At 34.8% G+C, this 27,058-nt stretch overlaps 1 protein-coding gene across 1 annotated transcript; it reads left to right on the forward strand.

The window, feature by feature from the left end:
* Positions 1 to 25,582, forward strand: LOC138693073 (E3 ubiquitin-protein ligase TM129). Its single transcript, XM_069816703.1, has 6 exons — positions 1 to 567; positions 6,519 to 6,765; positions 10,138 to 10,368; positions 12,407 to 12,560; positions 15,898 to 16,040; positions 22,340 to 25,582. Exons 1-6 carry the CDS (start codon positions 366 to 368, stop codon positions 22,455 to 22,457), a joined length of 1,095 nt encoding a protein of 364 aa, XP_069672804.1. The 5' UTR covers positions 1 to 365; the 3' UTR covers positions 22,458 to 25,582.
* The last annotated feature ends 1,476 nt before the right edge of the window (positions 25,583 to 27,058 follow it).

Consider the following 27,058-nt stretch of genomic DNA (forward strand, 5'->3'; position numbering starts at 1 on the left):
TGGAGACTGGCTTAGAAGAACTTCCGCAATGTGGCGCTCGCTACTACAGCTATCGTAAAATTGGAATGAATGTTGTTTCGTGCGTTGTGTCTTATCGAGAGTGTATTTAAAATTATGCAAACTCGTTTGAAGCTATTATAATAAGTCATTCGTCTCTTGTGATTCCGTCCAGAGAGAGCCTATTGGTGTGTTGTTCTACGCGTGACGTTTATAGGAATAAATAAGTTTAGAATTTACGGCTGTGGCCAAGTTCAATCGTTCCGATGACATTACGAAACGTAAACACCTTGGATATCGTACAGTGATTGATTTGTCACAGTGGGATAAGCAAGAATGAATAGAGTGAAATCTGTACTCTAGATAAAATGGCACCATCGTTATTATTTACTATGTTTTATATGTTGACGTCGTTGTGTTTTGTTTTTCCTCCCAATGAATTTGTATCGGCTGGTTTTACTGTCCAATGCATATTTGCTTCATGGTTGGGAAGTGAGAATGAATTTTTTATACAGTACCATATGCGAAGAATTATTGCCACAATTTTCAGCCATTCTCTTTTGCCACTTGGTAAGTTTAATTTTCAATAGGGCGCTTCAAATACTTTTTTTTACCTTTTCTTTTTACAAATTGAAAAAAAAGTGAAGAGTACAAAGTATCAAAGGAAGTTGAAATAAAACTATATAAACTAATGTATTACCAATGTATATGCTTAAGTGTGCATTAATTCAACATTCTCTGTCATGTGTAATGTATGCTTATAGTTCTAATGGACTTAGTTAATGTATGGATAATGGTAAGAAATGTCAAACGTTGATAATTTCCAAGGAATGGTCACCCTCCCTTCGTTATCAGATAAACTAAACCAATAAAACCTAACCTAACCTGGTTTGGCATAGTTAGATTAGGGTGTTGGTACCGCCTGTAATATCGATACCTGTACTAGCGATGGCTAACCGCAAGGTATTTGACTGCTCGGCACGGCATGGTCGTCAAGATGAAAATCGTGTACCATCATCTGGAGTTGTGCTCCCTGTACATTTTACAAATTGTTAATGTTACAAAAAATGAAATATTTTCTTTACTGTCAATGTTTAATTGCTTAGTTAAGTAAGGATAAATGTTAATAGTCGATTGTAGTTAGTAGTACTGACATTGGCCGCTGGTGGTCTCTGTTAACATCAAGGTTCTTTGCCGAAACGCTTCTGTTACCTGTGCATACAAGATCTCGACAGCGGTCATTAACCCCGGATGCGTATATCGTTTTGTAATTGTTGCTATTATAAACCAAGAAGTTGTGTTCTTTGTGTTGTAAGCTGCATCAGTATTACTTTATAATTACATATAATAGTTCGTTATGAGCTTGTTACGGCGTGAATCTCTTCCAGGACCGTCCACAGCGTGCGTAAATAATGAATGTGGCTGTGTAATAGAAGATTTATTCAGCAGACCATTCTGTGCTAGAACTTACACTGATAAATTTAATGTTATTTCAGAGGGCCGACCTACACCTTTGATTCCAAATTTAACTTCAAAAACAAAACAATTTACCAGGCACTTACGAAAAGAAAATTACGAAGCGATCAGTTGGTTGTGCGGCTGTAAAGAAACATCAAAGCTATACTGTTGGCCTTGTCTTCTTTTTTCATCGGAGTCGAACATTTGGATCAGGGCTGGAGTTTCTGATCTAAATAATCTGCACAACTTACAGAGAAGACACGAGTTGTTGCCTAGTCATATTACTTCACAAGTGTCCCTAAAGCAATTCGGAAAGACACTTGTTGAGTTTTCATTGAGTGAACAATTCAAAGTCAATGTAGAAGAGCATAATAAAGTCGTTAAAAATAATAGACATGTTGTAAGTCGTCTGATTGACGTCACTTGCTTTCTAGCTGAGCATGAGTTACATTTTGGAGCCACTGCATCATCAGATCGAGACAACTATGTAGGGCTAGTAAATTTTCTCAGGAATTTTGATGATAAACTGAATATTCACCTAGAACGTTCAACAGTTTTTTCTCGATTGTCTAGTGATTTCCAGAACGATTTGATTAATTCAATTGCGCAAGTGCTGAAAATGGAAATTAAAGCGGAGATCAGTGACGCCCCATTTGTAGCACTTATAATGGACGAAACCACTGATATCACAAATAAATACCAGGCTGCCACAGTGTTACGCTATGTAAATAAAACTGGTGATATTCAGGAAAGATTTCTAGGGTTTAGTGATTTCAGTGAAAACTGCACATTAGCAGAACATGTTTTTGAAACTTTAAAGGAATATCTGTGTGAAAAGAAAATAGTAGCACAATCATACGATGGTGCTGCAGTTATGTCTGGGGAACATGGAGGCTTACAGGCGCAGATTAAAGCTAAATTTAATCACGCCTTCTTTGTGCACTGTTATGCACATAAAATGAACCTGGTTTTAGAAAATTCAGTGGATCACATAAAAGAGTGCAAAATATTTTTTTTGACAGTGTCGGGACTAGCTACATTTTTCACATCCAAACGTACTTATGCTTTTGAACAAGAATTGCAAAGACAATTTCCATCATTTGCAGCTACAAGATGGAACTACAGCAGTGAATTCGTTGCAACTGTGTTTGAACACAAAGGCAGTATTTTACTTTTCTTTGACTCGATAATTGAATATGGAGATAAGTGGGATAGTGAAACGTATAATGGTGCAAGAGGTTTTCGTGATTCTCTTCAGGACTTTGACTTCATTTTTCTACTTAATTTGTTCGCTTCCATTCTTCCTCATGCCGATTCAGTCTTGAAAATCTTACAGAATGAAATCTCTGACATAGGATATTGCTTGAAGTGCATTGAAGAGTTCCTAAACTGTTTGGATCAGCTGAGGAATGATTATGACAACTATTGGTTCCGAGTTGAGAATAGTACATCAGAAAATAGTGAAATGTCTTATCACAATTGTAAGAAAATGCGGATTGACGAAGTATTAGACGAAAAGAAAGTTTCTTATAAGAGACTATACTTTGAGGTAATTGACACTATAAAAGAGAAAATGAAGCAAAGATTTTCAGATATTGGTCAGTTGGACTTTCTCGCACTACTTGACTCAGAAAAATTCTTAGAGTTTTCATGTATATTTCCAGAACAACATTTTGCTTCTCTCATAATATCTTATGGACATTATTTTGATATTCCTCGACTGAGAAGTGAGCTTTTAGTTGTTTACTCGAGCAAGGAATTCTGTAAGAAAAGTGTTGTTGAATTGCTCAGGTATTTGTGTACAGCTAATCTGTGTGACACAATTCCGGAAGTGTATAAACTTGTCAATCTTGCTGTAACAATTCCTGTCACAAAAGCATCATCAGAAAGTTGTTTTTCTGCTCTGGAGAGACTCAAGACATACTTAAGTAACTCTCAGAGTGAAAACAAAATTTCGGCTCTTTCATTGTTGTCGATTGAAAAGACATTGCTCTTAACACTTAAAAGAAATCCTCTTTTTTATGACAGAGTCATTGATTTGTTTTTGAAGAAACCACGGTGCATTGAACTGTCTTATATTACAGACACCAATAAGTGATTGAGAGTTCACAATCTTCAAGGCAAATTATGGAAGGTACGTTATTTTCATCTCGTTCTGTGTTTCTGGTTTGTAATAAATCATATTTTTATAGGTCTTCATAATGTAGTAGAATAACGTGAATAAAATGTTAGCACAGTGTAGCAGGTATGATATTATGATAATGGATTTTTACACAAGAGGATTTATTGAGTGAACATCAAATCAGAATTGTTGGTCTATCCCTTGCCTCTGAGTTGGGTTTTGTGACGAAAAAAGAAATATCTTTCCTTGGAAATTATCTAAAGGTTCTTGGAACTGAGTAAAGAAAGGAATTAGCTGGACATAATGGACCCAATAGAATAGGCAACCCTTCTGGTCGTACCTATCTGTCCCGATGATAGTGCCTTTATATAGTTTTGAAACATTGAAAATGTTAAAAAGTTCTAAGGTACTGTGGATACCCAAATGTCTTTCTGATCACATTCACCGTGAAAGCCTAAAAAAGCACAATTTGAATAATACAATAGAACCCCAATTTTAGGCAACCTTCATTTAACGTTTTTATGCATGTAACATAGAAATGTTACGATCTCAATAATTATTACGTAATCATGAATGTATTTTATATTTAATTTAACGTTATTCTCTTTGCTGAGAAACCCGCATTTTACATTAAAAATTATTTTTAAATTATTTTTTTTTCATCTCAACTAATGCAAAATAAATGCATTTCGATTAAATGCGCAAAATACAAATTTTTTAAAGAATCAATGACTTTTTATATTTGGTGTTTATGAGAATCGCTTCTTGTCTTTTGATGTGTGGCATCAGCGCAACTACAGTGAAGAGATGGAATTTTTCATCATTACAGTAGGCCTACATATCACTATAAAACAATGGCCGTGAGAAGGAAAATGCTTTCTCTCACGGAAAAGGTTAATTTAGTTCGCAAAATGGGAAAAAATTCAAATGCTGAGATATCTGAAATAACGAGAAGACTTGATTGGGACCCAGATTCCCCTTATGTTTTCAATTTTTTTGTCCATTATTTTCCGTAATTTACTTATTGTAGCTTTTTTGCAAAAATATTCAAACGTTTTTAAACAAACATAGCAAACCCCTATTTAGCATCAACTTTCATTTAAGGTTAATTATTCCGTGTTCCAAGAAAAACTTTCTACTGTATTTGTAAATTTGACAGATTTAACAATTTTTTATATATGCATTACGAAATTAAAATATTCATCCAGTATATAACAATATCAAAGTCTTCATTTCTGTTTTATGAAGAAACTTGTTTCATATTCGTTTAGGACATACGTATAGTTTCAGTTCCAGCTGTCATTTACACCAAAGAACCAGTATTTTATCCCCAGCAGATTTTCATGTTTCGTGTTTATGAGAATTTTTGCAAAGATTTACATTTCTTACATTCTTTTTACAACACTTTTCCATTAACACATCATTTCACTGTTCTAAGTAGCCTGTTCAGATGTAAGGATGTAGCCTACAGCCTTGCCATATTCGAGGTCTGGCACAAGGGTACCTACATAGCATGGCTTCCTTTGAGAGGGAAATGAAGATAGGAGACACAAGCGAAGCATAACAGAAAAACAGTATTTCTTTCCTAGATGTGTTTGGTGTGAAAGACTGAAAAATTATATTTGTAAAGGTTTACCCGAAAATACATGCATACAGACATAACAGACATACAAAAGTCTAATCTTTTTCGTGAAATGCACTTCCTTAAGAATGCTCTCATTCAGTGGTTATCCCAACAAATGCATTAACAAAGCCATCAATAGAGCATACAGTAACAGTGACAAGTGTTCTCCTGAATCCCTGAATACCATCATAATTCCATATGCCAGGGCACTCGGTAATGTACAGTGCAGTGATGTTTTTGTACTCTGTAGTGTCTCCATATCTATTCTGTTTATTTTACTTCTCTACACATTGAAATCTTTCGAGCCTTACAGGGTTTCATATTCTTGGGAACACAGACTTATATTGCATTGATTTCTGTCTGGGAAAACAATACAATAACTCCATGTTGAAACCTGCGTACACTACTTTTAACACTTGAATACACTTGAATATAATTAATTGATTATCTAGTGGACTTACTCGTGTTAATTATGTAAGATTTGTCCGGCTTACAGCTGTTTCAGTGCTTCACGCACCATCCTCAGGGCCTACTAGATCGCGGCGTCATCTCTGCCTGTTATGTGGGTGTGTTTGATTGTTGAAAGGTGTTAAAAGGTGGAGTCAAATAGTGTGTGTGTACTGAAATTGATCTGAAATAAATACGACCACACAGGTGTATACAAACTCACATGTAATAGTTGCGATAAGTTCTACATAGGACAGACAGGCAGATTATTCCAAACACGCTGCAAAGAACACATTAAAGCAATAACCAGAGGACAAAATACATCTACATACACCGATCACATAACCAATGCTAACCATACATACAATAACATAAATACGGACATGGAAATCCTACACATACAACCCAGGAACCAAAAACTCAACACACTAGAACAATACGAAATATACAAACACACTAAAACACATCCCGATCAAATTCTCAACACACAGATCAATTTCAGTACACACACACTATTTGACTCCACCCTTCAACACCTTTCAACAATCAAACACACCCACATAACAGGCAGAGAAGTTCGAGATGACGCCACGATCTAGTAGGCTCTGAGGATGGTGTGTGTAGCACTGAAACAGCTGTAAGCCGGACAAATCTTACATAATTAACACGAGTAAGTCCACTAGATAATCAATTAATAATATAAAAACCTCTCAGACTGAGGTTAATGTCTTTCCAGGGTTTCTGCTATAGATTTCAGCACCAACCCTGCTAACCCACACGTTTTTTAATCTTGAAATTTACGGATGTGATAGATCTTACTTGTTTGTTTAAAGAAAACTAGTGTTTTAATTTTATTTTCTTTTGTTGCAGGTTACTTATTGGGGCTGTTTTTACTAGGCCACTCTAATCCACAGACTATATTCTGGCAAGGTGGTGCAATGTGGCAATTGTATATATTTGCATCTGTCCTAATGCCGTCAATTACTGCATATTTTATTTGGAAGTGGAGCCGTGATAACTGGAATTCTCATCCAGTAGCTAAAGCACTTTCCTGCTTTTGCAACCCCAATTCAGGCTGGTCATCTGTAGCATCTGACATCAATATAGAATTCAGGAGGTGAATGTTCTTCACTGGTCATTGAGGTACTAAGAATAGGATGGATACCTGTAGTAACATACATGGAGAGAAATATTTATAGCTTCCTTCTCAAATAGTTTGTTTAGTTTGTTTGATCAGTAGAGCTTGGATATGTATGTAGAATTAAATATTGAAGTATTCTTAGTTAACAGACTTTATTACTTCATAGTATTTATTTAATTTATGTCTTCCCCAACTTGCGAAGTTGCCATAAGACAAAGAACGATGGAAATAAGATTTAAATCGAATAAAACATGATAAGAAGACAGGAATTTTATAGTAATAGTGATCAGTATAAAATTTAACGTGGTAAAAGGTAAGAAAGTGGTACTATTGTCCCGTTGCTCTAATTTCCGGCAGCCAATCGTGTTGCAGGTCGGCTACATTTAAACGTGTGCATATTGTGATTCGCTTATGAAGACGTTATTAATTTCTTAAGGCTCGATAAATACTTAATATAATCGCCCGCCATTTTGGCTCTTTCGTTGGCGTTCGCAGAAAGCACACAAAGACGTTATTTGCCGCTCTATTATTTGCTTAATTACAGTGCGTTTGATTTATTATCATAGGAGCTACGACATGATAATGTTTAATGGTGTGGCAAATAGATTCCTCGTATGGTAGCTCGGCAACGAAAGAACAAACATGGCGAACGATACTATCTACCTAGACTTTATAGAGCCTTGACTTTCTAATACGTAAGCAAAGAGGAGGAGTCACGCCGGGAATAACAGCGTCGCGACTATAGAAAGGTAGCTCAGGACGTGGAATAAAGATGATGTCGTAAGATATAAATTGATAGCTTCAAATCAGTTATTTGTTATTATTTTTCATAATTGAGTGAGTCAAACCTAAGGCACTCTTGCTGTCTCTCGGAACTACAATCTAATAAAGTGATAACCAGCTCTTGCAGATAATATTCTTGTCATTTTGTGGCACTACAATTTGGCGAGAGATCACACACATAACTAGTGAATTGTTTATTTAATAAAATGAGAAAACTATTAGCTGAATTTCAGAACAATTGTTTAAAATTTCCTCCATTACATTCTATACACATGTTGCAACAACATAGGAAATTCTGAAACATTTGTTGGCACAGAACTTAACTAATACTGTGTATTAGCTGTGTTGTTTATTGACAGAGCCAGGTTTTTTTGGTGATGATTTAAAACTTTTTTTTGGCGAAAAAAAAAATTCGTACTTACAGTTAAAAATGTAATTTCGTGAAAATATCCTCATTAGTTTTTTTTTTTTTCGCCATGTAATGTCATACACTCATACACAAACTTTAGCAATAACCTTATACATGGCATTGTATTTGCAGCATTGAGGCAAAAGTGTTGATGATAATAATAATAATAATAATAATAATAATAATAATTTATTTTATTTTTATTTTTATTCTATTTTGTTTTATTGATAATGTGCTCGTCAACAGCAGTTGGCCAATAAATGTCCAGCACAGTGATACAAATAAAAACATGATAAATGTGCAATAGTGTGTACAAATTAACTATATACAGGTAATAGTGACAGCATAATAAAGAACACTAGAAGAACAAGTTTGCAGTGGTTATTTGATATAAAAATAAAAACTAATATAAATTCTAATTAGTGATATAGTATGGGTTTTGTGTGTGTGTATGTATGTGTGTGTGCGCGCGCGCATGCACATGGGCGCGTGTGCATGTGCATGGGCGCGTGCGTGCCAGGAAGGCAGAAAATAGGAAAGATTAGAGAAAGCTGGATTTGCAGTGAAAGACCTGCCTTTTGGCAGAACACTAAATGAATGAATGAGTACACGCACACGCACGCACACACGCGCACAAGCACACACACAGACACAGATTTTTTTCTGTATCATCAATTTAATTATTTGCATATTATCATTGTTAATATTTTGTGTGGCAATGATCTGGAAGCAAATGGAGGACTCTTTATGTATGTAGCATTTTCGTGTAAGCAGCATATTTTTTGCTCGAAATTTTCTGCAGTTTACGTATTTTGACCAATTCTCAATAATTTTACAAATTTAATACAGTGAAACCTGTTCAAGACGGAAGTGACATGGTCCTAATTTTTTTTTTGTTGTGGACAGGTTTCCGTGTGAAGTTCAAATGGAATATGTTATCATTTGCATAAATGAAAAACAAAATGGCATGCCGCAAATTGTAGGAATTACAAAATATTCCGTTTAACACTACTGACATTAAATCAGCTTTCTGTCACTTATTTAATTGGTGACTGATCTTGATGAAAATCTCATTTCGTGTATAAATTGTATCGTAACTCACTCATTAAACACTGTAAAGTTTATTAATTACACTAAATTCAATATCTGACACTATAATATAATATAATACTGTACTGTATAATACAGCACATTATTTAATTGGACTAGGAGCCTAGAAGCCATGAATTCTGGATTATCTAATTTCTTTGCCAGTTCAAGGGTTTTCTTTGCAGAATAGGTCCAGAAATTTGCATGATCTATGAAAGGGCAAGAACAATCCACTCCCACAACAGTTCATTTATTTCTATGTAACCAGTTGTTTTCTCTTTCTTTTCATGTAACCATTATTGACCGCAAGCCACTCACTCATGATACTGCCTTTAATTTTGAAAGTGTTAAGTTACACCTGAGTTTTCCATTCACAAATTTCAACATTATTTTCCACACTCTTCATTTCTCATTTTCCTCGATAACTTTTACTTCATCAATTAATGATAGTGCAACATTTTTACGCAACTTTTTTTTTTTAATCACGATATTGCTAATACACTTGCGTTCTACTCAGCTGCAACAGTATACAGGAGTGAAGCACATTGAACATCTTTGAAGGGCCTCGTCTGCCTAGTCAATAGGGTATATAATAAAATTTATGACCATCAGGCCAACACATCCTCGCACCCTCAAAAATTTTACAAAGAAAACTTGTTTTTATTTTAGTGACCTACTAGTATTTCGTACATTCCTTGAAAGCACATACTGTTTCAAAATATAGTTTACATTAAAGTAGTGTGTCCAAAATATTATTTCCGCTTTGAACAGTAGCAGACAGTTTCCGTTTCCGCGTTGGACAGTTTCCATTTTATTCAGGAAAAATTACACATAATACATATTAATTTCGCCGGGACCAATAAATTGTTCCGAAATAGACAGGATTCCGGATTATTCAGGTTCCGATTTGAACAGGTTTCACTGTAATTGTAAACAGCTCCAATTGTCAAAAGCTTGCATTTATCAGATCTTTACAAGAACTTAATTTCAGTCTGTTACTATTGAATTGGTAACTCATTAAGTTCGTTTTTGTAATGTAATAAAAGTGATCTTTTCTTGTCTTGCAGGATTGACAAAATTTGCATCGAGACAAATTCAGTAGTTAAAGTAATAGCAACAGACAACTGGATTGTGAAGGTGTCACCATACTGGTTGGATGTGGCTCATCAGAGCGATGCTGCTCTCATTCTTAGCAGCAGTGACACCCATCAGGTGGCTCCTAGTAGTCCTGGTGGTGCCCAGTACCTCAACATCGAAGTAAAGAGTGTGCGGCCTGGAGTGAAACCATTTCGTATCAGGTATGGAAGTAATTAAATCGCATAATATTTATTCTCTTCCTGTTCTATTGCTAAAACTTGCATTTGAATAACTTAACTATAAATTGAATTGATTTTTCTATGTACTGTATTTGCATATTTGCTTGAAAGTCAGGAAGTTTGAGATTCAAATCCCCATTATGATTGGTAGTTAATGAATGAATGAAATGAAAACCTAATCGACCAACTCTTTTCGAAATTAAAAGAGAAATTGCACGTTAACCTAAGAAATTAGGACGTCCTACACCAAATTTAAATATTGAAATTTATGGAAAAAGCCGAGGAAATCATGTAGCCTACTAGTCATTTTAATACCGAAGTGTGTAATGGAAACAATTGGTTTTGTGCTGCACTCATGAAAATGCTTTCTCCACCACCCGTGTATTCTGTTTAGAGGAGAAAATACATGGACAACTTTCGGTGCTGGACTCATTTTGCTGGCATTATCACCTTCATTTCACTTAGGTACTAGATAACTATTGCAGTTGATAAAGCATTGTAAAATAAACCAATTAAAAAAAGAGTTGGACGATCAGTGCTGTGAAGATGTTAAAAATGTAATGAGGTACAGATAATGCAATTTGAACAGCTAGCATGTAAAATTGAATTTCCTTTATGTGAAAAAAAAAAAAATCGAAAATCTCACTTTTCGGGTCCATAGCTTCTTAAGGACGTGTTGTTGAGCATATATTCCTTAACAAAAAATGATCCTCTCAGTGTGACCTATCATTTCTCAGAGTTTGTCGGTGAAATTCTGTTAGCCTCTGCATGACATACAATGAAATTAACTATGTTACATGAACATGTGTTAAGAATGTCACATTACCATTTAACAAAATATATGTTAACTTATAACATAATCATTGAAGAGATAGCATGAAGAGTTATCCTTTGAAGTTGTGAATGTGTCTATAAATATTTAGAACTAGCCGTACCCGTGCGCTCCGCTGCACCTGTTAGAAATAAATATAAAGTAATTACATAATTAAAATAGGACGTTTGATCCAGGGAACATTCATGTTTGATAGAAAAATAAATCGTTTAATATGTTACTTAATTTAAATTGTATTTAAATAATTAAAATTCGGTCATTTTGGTCCAGAGAGCAATCATTTGGTGCAATGACAATTCCTTTAACATGTTTCTTAATTGTTATTACATGCAACCATAGTTTAATGAAGATTGACATATCATTTAGTTTTAATGTGTATACTTTATATTACTTGCTATATGTTTCAGAAGTTACTGTAATGACATTGTAGAATTATGTCCATTTAGAGAAACTACACTTTCCAATGGTGAAATAATTAAACAATTAATTAGCATCCGATATTACTTCATACAAACACAGAAACATTCTATTAGGCTATGTTTATTAGCTTTCGATTGTTGTTGTCCAAGGCCTCTTATAGACGAAGTCATTTGCTTGTTTTTATTTCAGTACAGCGCCTTAGATGGCGTTGTTATTGTAATTATGAAACTCATTTATTTCATTAAATATCAGTCCTATCAAAATTTTGTATAAAATAAAACTTATCGGAAATTATTTTTAAAGAAACTTTTGTTATGTAATATTTTTAATGAAAATCAATAATAAGCGAGATATTTCGATTTATTTAATTCAGGCCCCCTTATAACCCCCCTTTTAAATAAAGTATTTTGAATGCTATGTAGCCTAAAATCTAAGTTACAACGAACTTAATTTATATTCCAATTTTCATATAAATCAATTCAGCCATTATCGCGTGAAAAGGTAACAAACATCCAGACAGACATACAAACAAAAATGTCAAAAAAGCGATTTTCGGTTTCAGGATGGTTAATTATACATGTTAACACCAATTATTTTTGGAAAATCGAAAATTACCAGAAAAATTTTGGCTACAGATTTATTATTAGTATAGATTCAAGATGGTAATGACAGTGATAAGAACAGCTTATTAAAGATTGTTTATCCAACTAGAAATGTAATTTCTCTTGATGATATGAAATATTTACTTTATTTCATTATATTTTACAGGTTAAATGCCTTAGACTTTAGAGACCTTCAGGACAAGGTCAGCCGTCCAATTACTGTTCTTCAGAATGTTACATTTCATCTTACACTTGTTGATAGATTTTTGGAAGCATTTCGTGAACAAGTGGCGCAAAACGCAGTGTATGAAACATCGCAGGTAATGTTTTAATGACATTTTCAATTTAAAATGTTTGTTCATTATAAAAAATGAGTTAAATTTGTGTGCTTTGAGCTTGGATATTCCCAGATAAAATTCTATAAATAAATAAGAGCATGCAGTTCCATTTTTTTAAGTTATGCAGTTGCCTGTTAACCATAAGTGATTCTTGCTGTGCTTGCACGACTCGAAGAGCAGGCAAGATTGAATTTGTATGCATGTGTATTTTTATTTTGTTTATTAAACAATATTCACAAAAGATAGGAATGTTTGTGTGGCCATGGCCATTATTGTTGATTCTTAGTTAATGTTTTGATATAGACAGTGGCGAGTTTGGAAAAAAAGATTCATTGTGTCATGTTGTTTATAGTGACAACAAATACTACGCAATTTCAACGAGACTTCAGAAGAGTCTACACACATATTAAAACACAGGAAATGAACTCAGTTTATTAGAATACTAAAATTAACATGAACAGAATATATTTTATTTTAAATACAGTAGAACCCCGATTATCCGTCACCCTATTAACCGATTGACGGATTATCCGACTGTCTTTCTCCCTTTTTTTGCTTCAGAAATAATATATACTGTTTTGTACATTATATTTGTATGTATGATTTTTAGAGAGCATTATTACAAGCCTTTACCATATGGTCTACTGTTCGAATTGCCGTACTGTATAACTTTTCATTTAATTGGTTATTTCACTATGCTTTATTAACTGCTAAGGTTCTCTAGTGTCTCAATGAGATGAAGGTGTTAATGTCAGCAAAATGAGTCCAAGATCCAGTGCCGAAAGTTACTTAGCATTTACTCTCAATGGGTTGAGGGAAAATCCCGGTAAAACCTCAACTAGAATTTGAACCCGGGCCCAATTGTTTCACAGTCAGGTATGCTAACCGTTACTCTATAGCGGTGGACCTACTATATAACTTCTATATGAAATGTCTTCCACGGTGTCAACAGAAAATTTGTTGTGCCAAGTATAAAAAAGTGCAAATAATTTAATGGTTTGGGAAAGGGAAACAAACTATGGGTCATCTCGCATCAGAATACGAGATTGAAATTATAACTGCAAACAAGGATAAAGTGTATAAAGTACTATGTAAATCTACAACATAAGACCTCCATTATTCCTATCTTTTAGCGCACAATCATTACAAGAAGTTTCCTTGCCTCTTAAAAACCCGTTGTTGACAATCAGCCTTCCATTAGTGAACTGATCCACTGCTAGCGTGTTAAACACAACACCACGGAGGAAATTATGAAATTTTCTATGGTACGATTATGGATTATCCAATTTTTTTGATTAACCGTTCAGTCCACCCCCTTCATTACCTCGGATAACAGAGGTTCTAATGTACATGTTGTTGATTGTGCAGTTTGTACCTGCCATTTTGGATTGCTCCTTTCAAGGTTTGCGGGTTGTTACATGTACAATATTAATCAATATCGCATATGCTTTGTTGGAAGTCGATAGTTGGAATAACATAATGAATAGCAGTACTTTAATGTATGTCATTAAGGTACAGTTACGTCACATGTAAATAGGGTATCATAGTATGGTCGAATAAAAATACATATTTGTGTGTGTGTGGCATACTATTTTTAAAAAGGGGGACAAAACCAACTGTGGTAACTTTCGAGGAATATCACTTTTGTTGACGTCGTACAAAATTTTGTCCAATATTCTTTTGAGGAGATTAACTCCGTACGTAGATGAAATTATTGGGGATCATCAGTGCGGTTTTCGGCGTAATAGATCGACTATTGATCAGATTTTTTGTATTCGGCAGATAATGGAGAAAAAATGGGAGTATAAGGGTACAGTACATCAGTTATTCATAGATTTCAAAAAGGCATATGACTCGGTTAAGAGGGAAGTATTATATGATATTCTTATTGAATTTGGTATTCCCAAGAAACTAGTTCGATTAATTAAAATGTGTCTCAGTGAAACATACAGCAGAGTCCGTATAGGTCAGTTTCTATCTGATCCTTTTCCAATTCACTGCGGGCTAAAGCAGGGAGATGCACTATCACCTTTACTTTTTAACTTCGCTTTAGAATATGCCATTAGGAAAGTTCAGGATAACAGGCAGGGTTTGGAATTGAACGGGCTACATCAGCTTCTTGTCTATGCAGATGACGTGAATATGTTAGGAGAAAATACACAAACGGTTAGGGAAAACACGGAAATTTTACTTGAAGCAAGTAAAGCGATCGGTTTGGAAGTAAATCCCGAAAAGACAAAGTATTTGATTATGTCTCGTGACGGGAATATTGTACGAAATGGAAATATAAATATTGCAGATTTATCCTTCGAAGAGGTGGAAAAATTCAAATATCTTGGAGCAACAGTAACAAATGTAAATGACACTCGGGAGGAAATTAAACGCAGAATAAATATGGGAAATTCGTGTTATTATTCGGTTGAGAAGCTCTTATCATCCAGTCTGCTGTCCAAAAATCTGAAAGTTAGAATTTATAAAACAGTTATATTACCGGTTCTTCTATATGGCTGTGAAACTTGGACTCTCACTCTGAGAGAGGAACATAGGTTAAGGGTGTTTGAGAATAAGGTGCTTAGGAAAATATTTGGGGCTAAGCGGGATGTAGTTACAGGAGAATGGAGAAAGTTACACAACACAGAACTGCACGCATTGTATTCTTCACCTGACATAATTAGGAACTTGAAATCCAGACGTTTGAGATGGGCAGGGCATGTAGCACGTATGGGCGAATCCAGAAATGCATATAGAGTGTTAGTTGGGAGACCGGAGGGAAAAAGACCTTTAGGGAGGCCGAGACGTAGATGGGAGGATAATATTAAAATGGATTTGAGGGAGGTGGGGTATGATGATAGAGACTGGCTTAATCTTGCACAGGATAGGGACCGATGGCGGGCTTATGTGAGGGCGGCAATGAACCTTCGGGTTCCTTAAAAGCCATTTGTAAGTAAGTAAGTAAGTTTGTAAGTAAGTGGCATACTATTTCCACCAGTTGACATTTTCCCTCAATTTACTTAATTTCTTCTGGGTTCCCTGAAAAATATAAAGATGGAGTAGTGTGTAATCTGTGCTGGCTAATTAACTAGTAAGCTTTCACTGCGGGTGTAAAGGTGAAAGGGGTTCATGCGTCACTTTGCAACATGACAGCTCAATATTGATAACAAAATATTGTCCTCAGCTTGCTAGATATCTTGTTCAGATAGTACTTCAGTCTTCTTTATGGTAAAACTGTTTAAACTTTTAAGGATAAATTAATTATTGCATATGGTTATTTTTACATATATTATTTCTCTATATGCATATTTTAAATTTCTGTTCATAGGAATTGGAACCGTGCATTGGATGTATGCAGACACAATCCAATGTGAAACTTCAAAACTTGTGTGGAGGTGTTGTGACGCAAGATGATGCTTGTAATACCTGTTACTGCCGCCCAATGTGGTGCCTCGATTGTATGGGAAAATGGTAATTGTTTTAATGTTCTATATATATTTAGTTTTAATATTTTTTGCAAGTTGGGATCCAGGATCTCTGTGAAATTGAATTTTTCTATTAAAAAAATTATGGCCCTCGAAAAACATGGAAAACAAAAATAGAAATATTGAAAATACTGGAGATTTTTGGAAGCGTCAATCAGTTCTAGATAAGTGTATCAGTGCTGGTAATCTACACGAATTAAAATGAGTTATGTTTATAAATAGCTTCTTGCATCAGAAACTTATATACTGAAGTTCGAAATTACCACATATTACATTTGAAACTTATATCCATATATTCTAAATATTGTTTAGAAGGTAATAAAAAGGGGTGGGGAGTTAAAAATTACAGGCCCTAGGCTAGCCTGGGTTTGATTTTTGTAGTGTTAATTAAAGTGAAATTATAATCTACAATTTTATGGTTTGACAAATATACTTCTCATTGAACAGATGAGAAACCTTTATAAAATCACTTTTCTTACAAGTAAGTTCATATAGAACAGTGACTGATCCCGAAATGTATGTTTTCAAGTTTCTGTTAATTTAAGTATCTTTTTTTTAAGTCCTTCGCAGTATGGTGCTACCTATGTGAAATACCAATTTTATTAAGAGACCACTCCTCTTAGAGATCGGGTTTTCTTACAATCGATGTAAAAACCGAAAAAGCAGATGTATTTTTACCTCCATTTAAAGACCGTGCTTCTTTCCCTGACCACCAACCAGCCATTGAATTGCAGTTTCCTAATTTTTTTTCTATAAAAATTAACCCTTTCTGGTCGGATTTAAATGTCTTGGCCACTGTGCGCCTGGTCCATTTAAATGACACTCACCAGTGCAAATTGAACTACTATTTTACACTGCTTGATTTTCTTTTGTAACTTTCGTAAAAGTGAAGAATCTTTGATATATGGGGTTAAAATATTATATGAAAGGCTCACGCATTCGTCTCACTGAATGTTAACTGTCTACTATAATTCGTTTTCGACTGTACGGGCTTGCCTTTATGAATGTGAAGCCATGTGCTTGCTCGCGTTCGTCAGATAATAAACTCAAGGCTAATGAAAGTAATATGAACTTAGAGATGTGAAGAGCCTTTTAGGTCGAGATATGCGACATGTAAACACCCAAAGTCGTAATCTTTGGTTTATATTTCGCCGTCATTATAAGACAACACTTCCTTCTGAGCTGGCAGTGGTCAGGTTCGAAGATCTATATTTAGCACTGTAATAGTAAGATAACTGTGAAAGATAAACACATGAGATCTGTAGCCATAGAGAAGACGTGGTAAGAGAATGAATATATACGAATGTCAGTGGCGGATTGTTAGAAGAACATAATTCATAAAATGTAATACATTATTGGAACTTTCGTGCCAATATATATTGGCGTATTTTTTCTACACGTATCTTTGCTAGATATTCTACATGCACATTTCAAATAAATATAAGAACTAATACATACCTATCGATACTTCTTCTCTGTATGGTAAAGGGCGAAACACTTGTTGGGGTGAAGTCCTGGCTTCCTCTCACATGTATCACAATAAAACGACGTTTCTTTCCTGCCACCTTTTACTTTTCTGTTCGAACAAACTGCACAGTCCTTCGTAACTTTCCTTTCGTGTGCCCGGATCAAGTGTAATTTTCCATTGAGACGATCTTCTGTATCTCCGGTACTTGGTCTCCCACGTTTTCGAGACATTTTGTTTCTCACATTCCCCACCAATCCTTCGATGATCTTCTTACGAAACTCCAGGTGAGACAAAGCAGGAAGATTTTTTGAGTTTTGATTCAAATTGTATAGGTGGAAACTGTTTACAAGGGAAATCTCCAGAATCCAGAAGTATAATTTTCGCCACCATTTCAAACTTTTCTTCAGGAAACCGTAGCTTGAACAGTAGTGGTCTGCTCTATCGACTCCTCCCATTTTTGAAGTGTAGTCTATAACAGTAACAGGTTTCTGAAAAACCTCTACTTCCTTCGCAGTTTTTCTCGAGACTTCTCTTGTGTCTGGATTATGCCATGTACTTAGAATGGTAACAACTCGCTTGTCTTTCCACGATAATGTCAAATATTTGTCTTCCTTCCTGTAGGCTACTACTTCATGTTTCTTTATTTTCAGTGCTTTCTTCTTCATTTGTTTCGGCAAGCCTTTCCTATTCTGCATTATTGTACCAGTCAAATGAACGTTTGCTTGTAACAGTTCCCGAGCAAGATCCAAGTTTGTGTAAAACCTGTCTGTGTATAGATGGTATCCTTTCTCATTCGTTACACTCTGAACTTTGTTTATAAGTTGAACTATTCTGCTGGTGAATGTCAGTTCTGGATGAATCAAACTTTTTGTAGTTACTGATCCATAATAAGGAATCAAACCACAGACATAACCATTTGTCGAATCAGCAATTACATAAATTCGAAGACCCCATTTTGTTGGTTTCTGTGGGTTGTACATCTTGAATACTACACGTCCTTTGAAATTTACAGTAGACTCATCCACACATACATATTGCGATGGACTGTAAAATTCCAAAAAGTTTGATTCAACGTAATCTACAACGTTTTTTACTTTACTTGCTCGGGACTGCATTTGTCTGTCTGGAGTTCCATCTCGAGGAGGGGGAGAGACATGAAGACCCCAATATATTTGCAGAAATCGCTTTCTTGAAAATATGTCTTTGTAGAACCGCGAACTGTCTAACCATTGTTCCGAGAAAAAGTCTTTGATAGTACTCTTCATACGTCTTCCCATATTCAGTATTACTCCATGAAAAGCCATTAGCTCTTCAGCGGTGACATCTTCCCAACCATTCCAAATTGAATGTTTTCGCAAAGGTGTGACTTTTTGTATTTTTTGTCTAACGTACCTGTTGGTTTCGGTAGCTATTTCTTGAAACAGTGTCTGGCTAAAAAATAGCAAAAAATATAAAAATGGTGAATCAGGCTTTCGTCCAGTCTGGGGAGGTTTATAAGCTGCTGTTCCACGAAACGGTATATGATGAAAGTCATTGTCATTAGCACCCCAGTGATCCCAACCATCATTGTCAACACTGTCTATTTTATCATCACCATCATCTTCAACATCACTTGAACAGGACTGATTGTCATCAGAATCGTCACTGTCACTTGAAATGGCTTCACTTACTTGAGAATCAGAGTCATTGTCTTCAATTAGTTCAATGTCTGAATCATCACTAAAAGTTTCCCAATCCCCATGCAAGTCTTCATGTATCTCATCGTCGCCCAAAGCCTTCCGTTCTTTTTTCACTATGTGTTTAGTTTTTTTGACAACATTTCTGCTCGTAGACGCCATTGTGATAACAAGAACGATAAAACATTCGCAGCCACTTCTAAAATGTATTTTAGAGCACAGGAAACAATTGTAATTCACACGGAAATAACACCACTGCACAGATCGTAATCTCAATAACATACTGACGCAACATGCATTCCTTGCTCCGAGTTCGGAGTGTTTATAAACATTGTAGGAAACGTGGCGGACTCAGTCCGGCGCAGGACTGCAGCTGACTTATTTTAGTGGCGGACTGGCTCCGACATAGGAGCGGTAATGGTTAAAGTACAGTATTATATTTTTACAATGCAGTAGTGGTTAATGTTATAACACCAGCATTCCATTGTAAGATGTTTAGTTGATTCTGTACCATTAAAGTAGTCCCCGCCCGGAGATCCGATTGGGGGACTATTTTACCTCCGGATAATTTTACCTTAATGGTACTCATTTCATATTGGAGTGGTTAAATGGCAAGTTGTAGCCGATTTAAGTGAACACCATATTTTAATGTTTTGGTGGCTACTTCATTCACACACAACCCCCAGAATGTCTGGAGGACCACACCTGCTGTGAAAGTCTCAGGAATCTTCTATGCCACATCAATAAATTTAATTGATTAAAGTTCTCGTTAACACTTTGTTAAAAACATAAAATTTACTCTGTCACACGTTAAAAGTGTTAAAAATGCAGTTATATTGTCAGACTCCAAAGCAGCTATTCTATCAATAGTCTCTAAACATACACTTTCATCTCAAACAGCAGAAATAACTAAAATGCTCTCTCAATTAATATCACTCAATAAAAGAATTGTATTCCAATGGATACCATCCCATTGTGGAATCCTGGGAAACGAGAATGCGGATGCTTTAGCAAAGAAGGGCAGCACTGCTACTTACAGACATGTTACTAAATCTACGTATTACTCTGTGAAAAGATTTATTAAATCTACATACTTAGACTTCAACAAACAAAATTTGATAACACAATCTCGAGGGAAAAAATGGAACTCTCTGCATCAAAATCCACAGTTAATACCCGATTTACCACGAATTTCGTCTGTAGCTGCATTTAGATTGGCAACAGGCCATGATTGTTTGGCCAAGCACCTGCATAGAATTGGAATATATCAGTCCCCTAACTGCCCATTATGCAACTCAAACCAAGAAATGGATTCGGAACACCTCAAAATCTGTGCTTCAGTGGCTGGCCATGATAATATCATTGAAAAATATTGGAGTGCAAGAGGTCAAAGGACTTTATTGTCAAACGCCTGGCATTAGAAAACAACAACAATGCAGTAGTTATTACTGCTGCACACGGTCTTCAGGGTCAGATCACGGATTACCTGTATGGTATTTGCTCCCTTTAACACTTTCATGTCTTCTGGCATTGTGTAAAGTTGTTAAGAGCAAAAACATGTTCAGTAAAATGAGAAATATATTGTTGTTGGAAGATCGAGTCAGAGTGATTCGCGAAAGTGAAAGTGGTTTATTTGAAAGAAAATTAGCGGAAAAATTTAAATATGGAAAACTCAGATAATTCAGTTTTAAAATCGAAGGAAAAAATTATAATCAAATCGAATTCCATTGAAAGACTGAGTCTGGAGAACATGTAAATAGACTTCTTAATATTTTGAAAAAATAGTGAATGAAATTGTTAAAGAAAGAAAAAAGAAAAAAAAAGAAAGGTGTAATAAAATGAATTACGGGTTACATCAGCTTCTTGTCTATGCGGATGACGTGAATATGTTAGGAGAAAATCCATAAACGATTAGGGAAAACACGGAAATTTTACTTGAAGCAAATAAAGCGATCGGTTTGGAAGTAAATTCCGAAAAGACAAAGTATATGATTATGTCTCGTGACCAGAATATTGTACGAAATGGAAATATAAAAATTGGAGATTTCTCCTTCGAAGAGGTGGAAAAATTCAAATATCTTGGAGCAACAGTAACAAATACAAATGACACTCGGGAGGAAATTAAAAGCAGACTAAATATGGGAAATGCATGTTATTATTCGGTTGAGAAGCTTTTATCATCCAGTCTGCTGTCAAAAAATCTGAAAGTTAGAATTTATAAAACAGTTCTGTATGAATAATTTCAAGGGAAAAATTGTCCCGGGGCCGGGTTCTGTATGGTTGTGAAACTTGGACTCTCACTCTGAGAGAGGAACATGGGTTAAGGGTGTTTGAGAATAAGGTGCTTAGGAAAATATTTGGGGCTAAGCGGAATGAAGTTACAGGAGAATGGAGAAAGTTACACAATGCAGAACTGCACGCATTGTATTCTTCACCTGACATAATTAGGAACATTAAATCCAGACGTTTGAGATCGGCAGAGCATGTAGCACGTATGGGCGAATCCAGAAATGCATATAGAGTGTTAGTTGGGAGATCGGAGGAAAAAAGACCTTTAGGGAGGCCGAGACGTAGATGGGAGGATATTAAAATGGCTTTGAGGGAGGTGGGATGTGATGATAGAGACTGGATTAATCTTGCACAGGATAGGGGCTTATGCGGGGGCGGCAATGAACCTTCGGGTTCCTTAAAAGCCATTTGTAAGTAAGTAAGCAATAAAATGAAACAAAGTTCAGTTTATGTTTATCTAAAGCAGAATCTGAAAGTCAAATTTTACATGGAAATATTAGCGGTCGTGGTTGTGATCATTTGATATGTGTTTCATTTCACTATATTTAATTTTTTTATTTTATTGTATTACCTTTAGAGTTTTGTAGAACAAAATTAAATAGCATTAATGGAAGCTCTTGCAGAAATATGAATAATGAAGCATTCAGTAGAATAAATGAAAAATAATTTATAACGAAGAAGATATATAAGATTTTGTGCTTTTCATTGTATTCAATATAAATTATATTATCACAAGCCCCATTATGGAAATAATTCTTCATGTATGTTAGTAGAAAACTCAAATATTATTGACTTCAGGGTAATACTGCATATTGCATAGCCAGCATTTACTTTAGTACATTATGTTCATAGGTTTGCATCACGTCAAGACCAGGACAGACCAGAGACTTGGTTGAGTTCCAAATGTACCTGTCCATTGTGCCGCAGCCGATTTTGTATTCTGGACGTGTGTCAAGTGGTACAAAGATGATCTTGCATCTCAGTTTTGCTGCAAAGCAACAAAAGACTTGATTATACCTTTCTATTTTCAATTTTAATGTGCTGATATTGTGCAATATGCCCCCCCCCCCCCCCCCTGCAACTTCTATACACGTGGCAACGGAATATTTTTTTTTCTGCAAGCTTTTTTGTTTTCAACTGCAAGCACACTACTAATGAGCTAATTTAATTTAGTTGTAATATTTTGCGAGTACAGGGATTACCCTTCTGTAAGGAATCTTTCAAACAGAAATGGGATGGTGCTAACATTGATACTTAAAATTATTTTCTATGATACTTAATAATTTTAAGAATTTTCTTGTTTTTTTATATATTTTTTCAGTTGTTCATGCTCTTTTGCTTTCATTGTTATTATCCTTTTGTAGGAATTTTCAAACAGAAATGAAATTTTACTGACAACATTCATACTTCATCTTGAAACACTTTTAACACTTATATAATCACTGATGAACTCTTAAGTTATTTGATTCGCTAGGATTCAGAGAATAATGCATACAGCATCAAAACTAGTCAGTCAGGTAACATAACACCAACAATTTATAATGTTAACACAGTGAGGTCGTTATTTACGGTACCGGTACTTAATCAAATACAGTAACTTAACAGTTTATCAGTGCAACATTCATGCTTTTAAGTATCATTTATGGTATTAAAAATCAGAGACCTCACCTAGTTGCTTCAACCATGTTTCTCTTTCCTCTGATATTCTCTTAAATTATATATGATTGTTGCACTTCCTTCTACTGAGCATGTCTTTTATGTATTTCAGTGGCGAAGCTTTTAAGAGGTTTTTGAGACTTAACCTACCTAAAAAATTTGAGTTAATTATATCTAGTAACAGTAGGCCTATAAGGCAGCACTATCAGGGTCACTACAAGAATTTGAGGAAGAAGCGAGAAAGCTTGGTTTGGAAATAAATGAAAGGAAAACCAAGTATATGAAAACATCCAGAAGAGAGGTACAGAAGCAGGACAATGTGGTCTTTCACCACCATAATTTTGAAAATTGTACAAGTTTTAACTATTTAGGTACAATGATTACAAACAATAATTATATATCCTCAGAAATAAAGACAAGAATAATGGCCGGTAATAGGTGCCTGTTTGGGCTTGGAAAAGTATTTAAACTCAGTTCATTATCCAGATCTGCAAAGAAAATAATTTATAAAACTATTCTAAGACCAGTGGTTACATATGCTAACGAAGCTTGGGTTTTAACAATAAATAATGAAAATATGCTAGCAGTTTGGGAAAGAAAAGTCCTGAGAAAGATATATGGTCCCCATTTTGAAAATGGTCAGTTTAGAAGTAGAACAAATAAAGAACTAATGGAACTGTATGGAGAACCGAGTATAGTTTCCTTCATTAAGAAAGGGAGACTTAGATGGTTGGGACATCTTGAACGTATGCCAGAAGGCCGATTACCTAAACGGGCATTATATGGACACCCAGGAGGATTAAGGAAGAGAGGAAGACCAAGGTTGAGGTGGCTTCAGGATATGGAGGATGATCTGCGGAGAGTTGGATGCAAGAGATGGAGACAACAGGCTCAAGATAGAGATGAATGGTTTCTACTGATTAAGGAAGCCCATGCCCTTCATGGGCTGTAATGCTAATAATGAATGAATGAACAGTAGGCCTATAAGTTCGTAATAACGATGTATCGCAACACTTGGTTTCACTCCAATCCTTCCATATATTAACTTCACTGTTGTCAGTCATTCCAGGATGGAGAGTTCAGTGCGGGGCTTGTGGTAAAAGCCTCTAAAGGCATGGTTATGACCTTGACTCACAAGTTTGAGAGGGGCTATTGATTCGTCACATCTCCGTACTAAACGAAGCTAGCCTTCCGTGACAATAATACGTGTTATATTGGTGTTCTGTGATTGCACTGCGTTGTTGAATGTTAGTTTAATCAAAAGTGCTTGCGTGTGTATGTTATATATTAATTTTGTGCAAAATGGCTCATACTGAGAGAACATTGAGGTCATTATTTGTAGAATTAAAAGAGAAACCGTTTTCAAGTTGGATGTATGCAACAAAATGTGCTTACAAAGATAGGAGATCGAGTCCACATTTACATATTAAAATAGCAGATGGTGGAAGACAAAATAGAAATTTTCATTTTCATAGTATAAGAAATATCCTTGGCTAACAGTGTGCTCTGAGACAAATAAGTTATATTGTTATGCCTGTATTCTGTTTGGGAGTGAAAATGAATGGTCATCATTTTCTTGTGGGGTCTATGTCACAAAAAATTTTGACAGAAAAGCTGAGAAACATCTGCTGTATAAGATGGTATAAGGTAAGAAGATTTTTTTCAGCCTACCTAGTATTTACACTTTAGCTTCGCCACTGATGTATTTACTTCTTGGTCTTCCTCTTCCTTTCTTGCTAAGTAATTTTCCTTCTATTTCATTAGCTAAAAATGTGTTATGGCTGATTGTATGGCCAAGAAATTTTATCCCACTTTTCTCCAATTTCTTTGTTAATATTATTCTATTTTCATTTCCCTGCTTTAAAACTTCAGTATTTGACACTTATCTCTCCAGCTGGTTTTTGGCATTCTGGCCAGATGCACATTTCTAATGTTTCTGAATGATTCTTTTCATATTTTTTAATTTGTCAACTTCCGCTTCCATGATATACAGTAAAAGAATACACACCACATAAAACTTTTGGATAATGTTTTCCTTATTTGGATTTTCATGTGGCAGCAAATCAGTAACTTTTTTATTAATGAAGCTTCATTTAGCTAAAACAGTTTTTCTTTTAATTTCGACTTTACTTTTATTATTACTTGTAATCAAAGTACCAAGGTAGCAGAGTGATTGACTTATTGTAATATTTCCTATTTTAAGTTGCCAATAATAATTTGATTTTCTGAAAATTTCTTTTTTAATTTTAATATCTGTAACATTTTTTTTTCCATATTTTATCTGCATCTGATAAAATATTGCAATATCATCTGCAAATCTAATACTGTGTATTCTTCTGCTATTAATTTAGGTATCCTTTGTTTTCTTCTTAAGATTTCTTACAGCTTCTTCAATGTACATTTTAAATAAATAAGGTGACAAGGAACTTTCCTACCTTACACTTCTTCTTATTTCTGCTCTCCTTTCTCTTCCATTTACATTAATTCTGTGTTTCATATGGAGTTAGAATTATTTTCTTGCCTTTCGAATCAACCAATTAAAGTATATTTAATAATTAAAAAAATAGGTTATTTTTTAAATTGTTTAGAGAACCTATATTCTCTTTCCAGCAGTGTGTGAATAACCAGAAACAATTTCTAACACTGAAATCTCATAAGTGTCACGAAAGTGACTAGATAGGGGAGAAGTGGGTACAGTGAGACAGGGAGAAAAGTGAGACATTTTTATTAGATGGTAAATTTTCATGTTGAAATGTTGGTAACAGTGGAGTTGTATGTTTCATGAGTAAAGTAACAGTATTTTCATACTCGATTTGATTCTAGTTATAAAGGTGAGTGATGAAAAAATAATTCGTAATTTTTCACTCTAGAAGTAAAATTTTGGTTTGTGTTTAATGAAGGTTATATTGGATATACAAATGAAATAGAAATATGAATGTTTTGTTACTTAATACTATAGTATTTGACGTTATGTTTGGCAAAGTTTCGTCTTTCTTGTTTTGATTTTGAAGTGATGGCGCCATGTTTAAGCAAACTATGCGTAAAGGGAACAGTGAGACATGCCATTGAAGGTACACTCAGATGTCTCACTGTTCCTATGTACCAATGATTTGCAAAAACAAACTGTAACAATATTACATTTACCAGTAACTAACATTAAAAATGAAAATACTAGTAACCAATTTAGGAACTATAGCTTAAAATAATGGATAAATTACATTTTAATGGTTTCTTAAATAAAAAATTATTCACAAAATTTAAGAAAATATTAAAAAATAATAAAGAATTAAATTAAATTCTTATAATTATAAGCTTTGTTGTCACCAAAATTAATTTTATTTTTTCGCAAAAGTTTGAAAAGTCATGGAAAATTCACTTTTCCAAATGTTCCAGATGTTTCAGTGGTTTCGAAGTCAGACATCAAAATGATTCTAAATAAGTCTACAGAACATGGCAAGATAAGAGACAGCAAGCTTTCTTTTCTTTTGAAATCAATGTCAGTCATTTCAATGTCCGTTAATAGACACTGTGGTGTCTCACTGTACCCTCCTGAATGGGAACAGCGAGACATTTGCATTTTTTTTGACAAACACGCATTGTATATTATGTCCTTTATCTATTAACATGTCTGTTTACGTATTATTGTACTCCATGTTTTAATGCATATTTCTATTGCACTTGATTTTAAAAATACTTGAAAGTTCACTTACATGTGTCTTAATATTTTGTGTCTCACTGTACCCACTACTCCCCTACCAGAAGAGTTCATTATCATCTACCTTCAGGGATTGCGTTCATTGGCACATTCTGCCCTCAATCCTGTAAAGAATATGAACCAACTTAAAATATTCACAAGTAGAGAGACTTGATGATTTTGTTGTCAAGTAGAGTGCAAGAGCACCATTTAGGATCACA

This window comes from Periplaneta americana, chromosome 1, assembly GCF_040183065.1.
Source record: "Periplaneta americana isolate PAMFEO1 chromosome 1, P.americana_PAMFEO1_priV1, whole genome shotgun sequence".
Classification (NCBI taxonomy): domain Eukaryota; kingdom Metazoa; phylum Arthropoda; class Insecta; order Blattodea; family Blattidae; genus Periplaneta; species Periplaneta americana.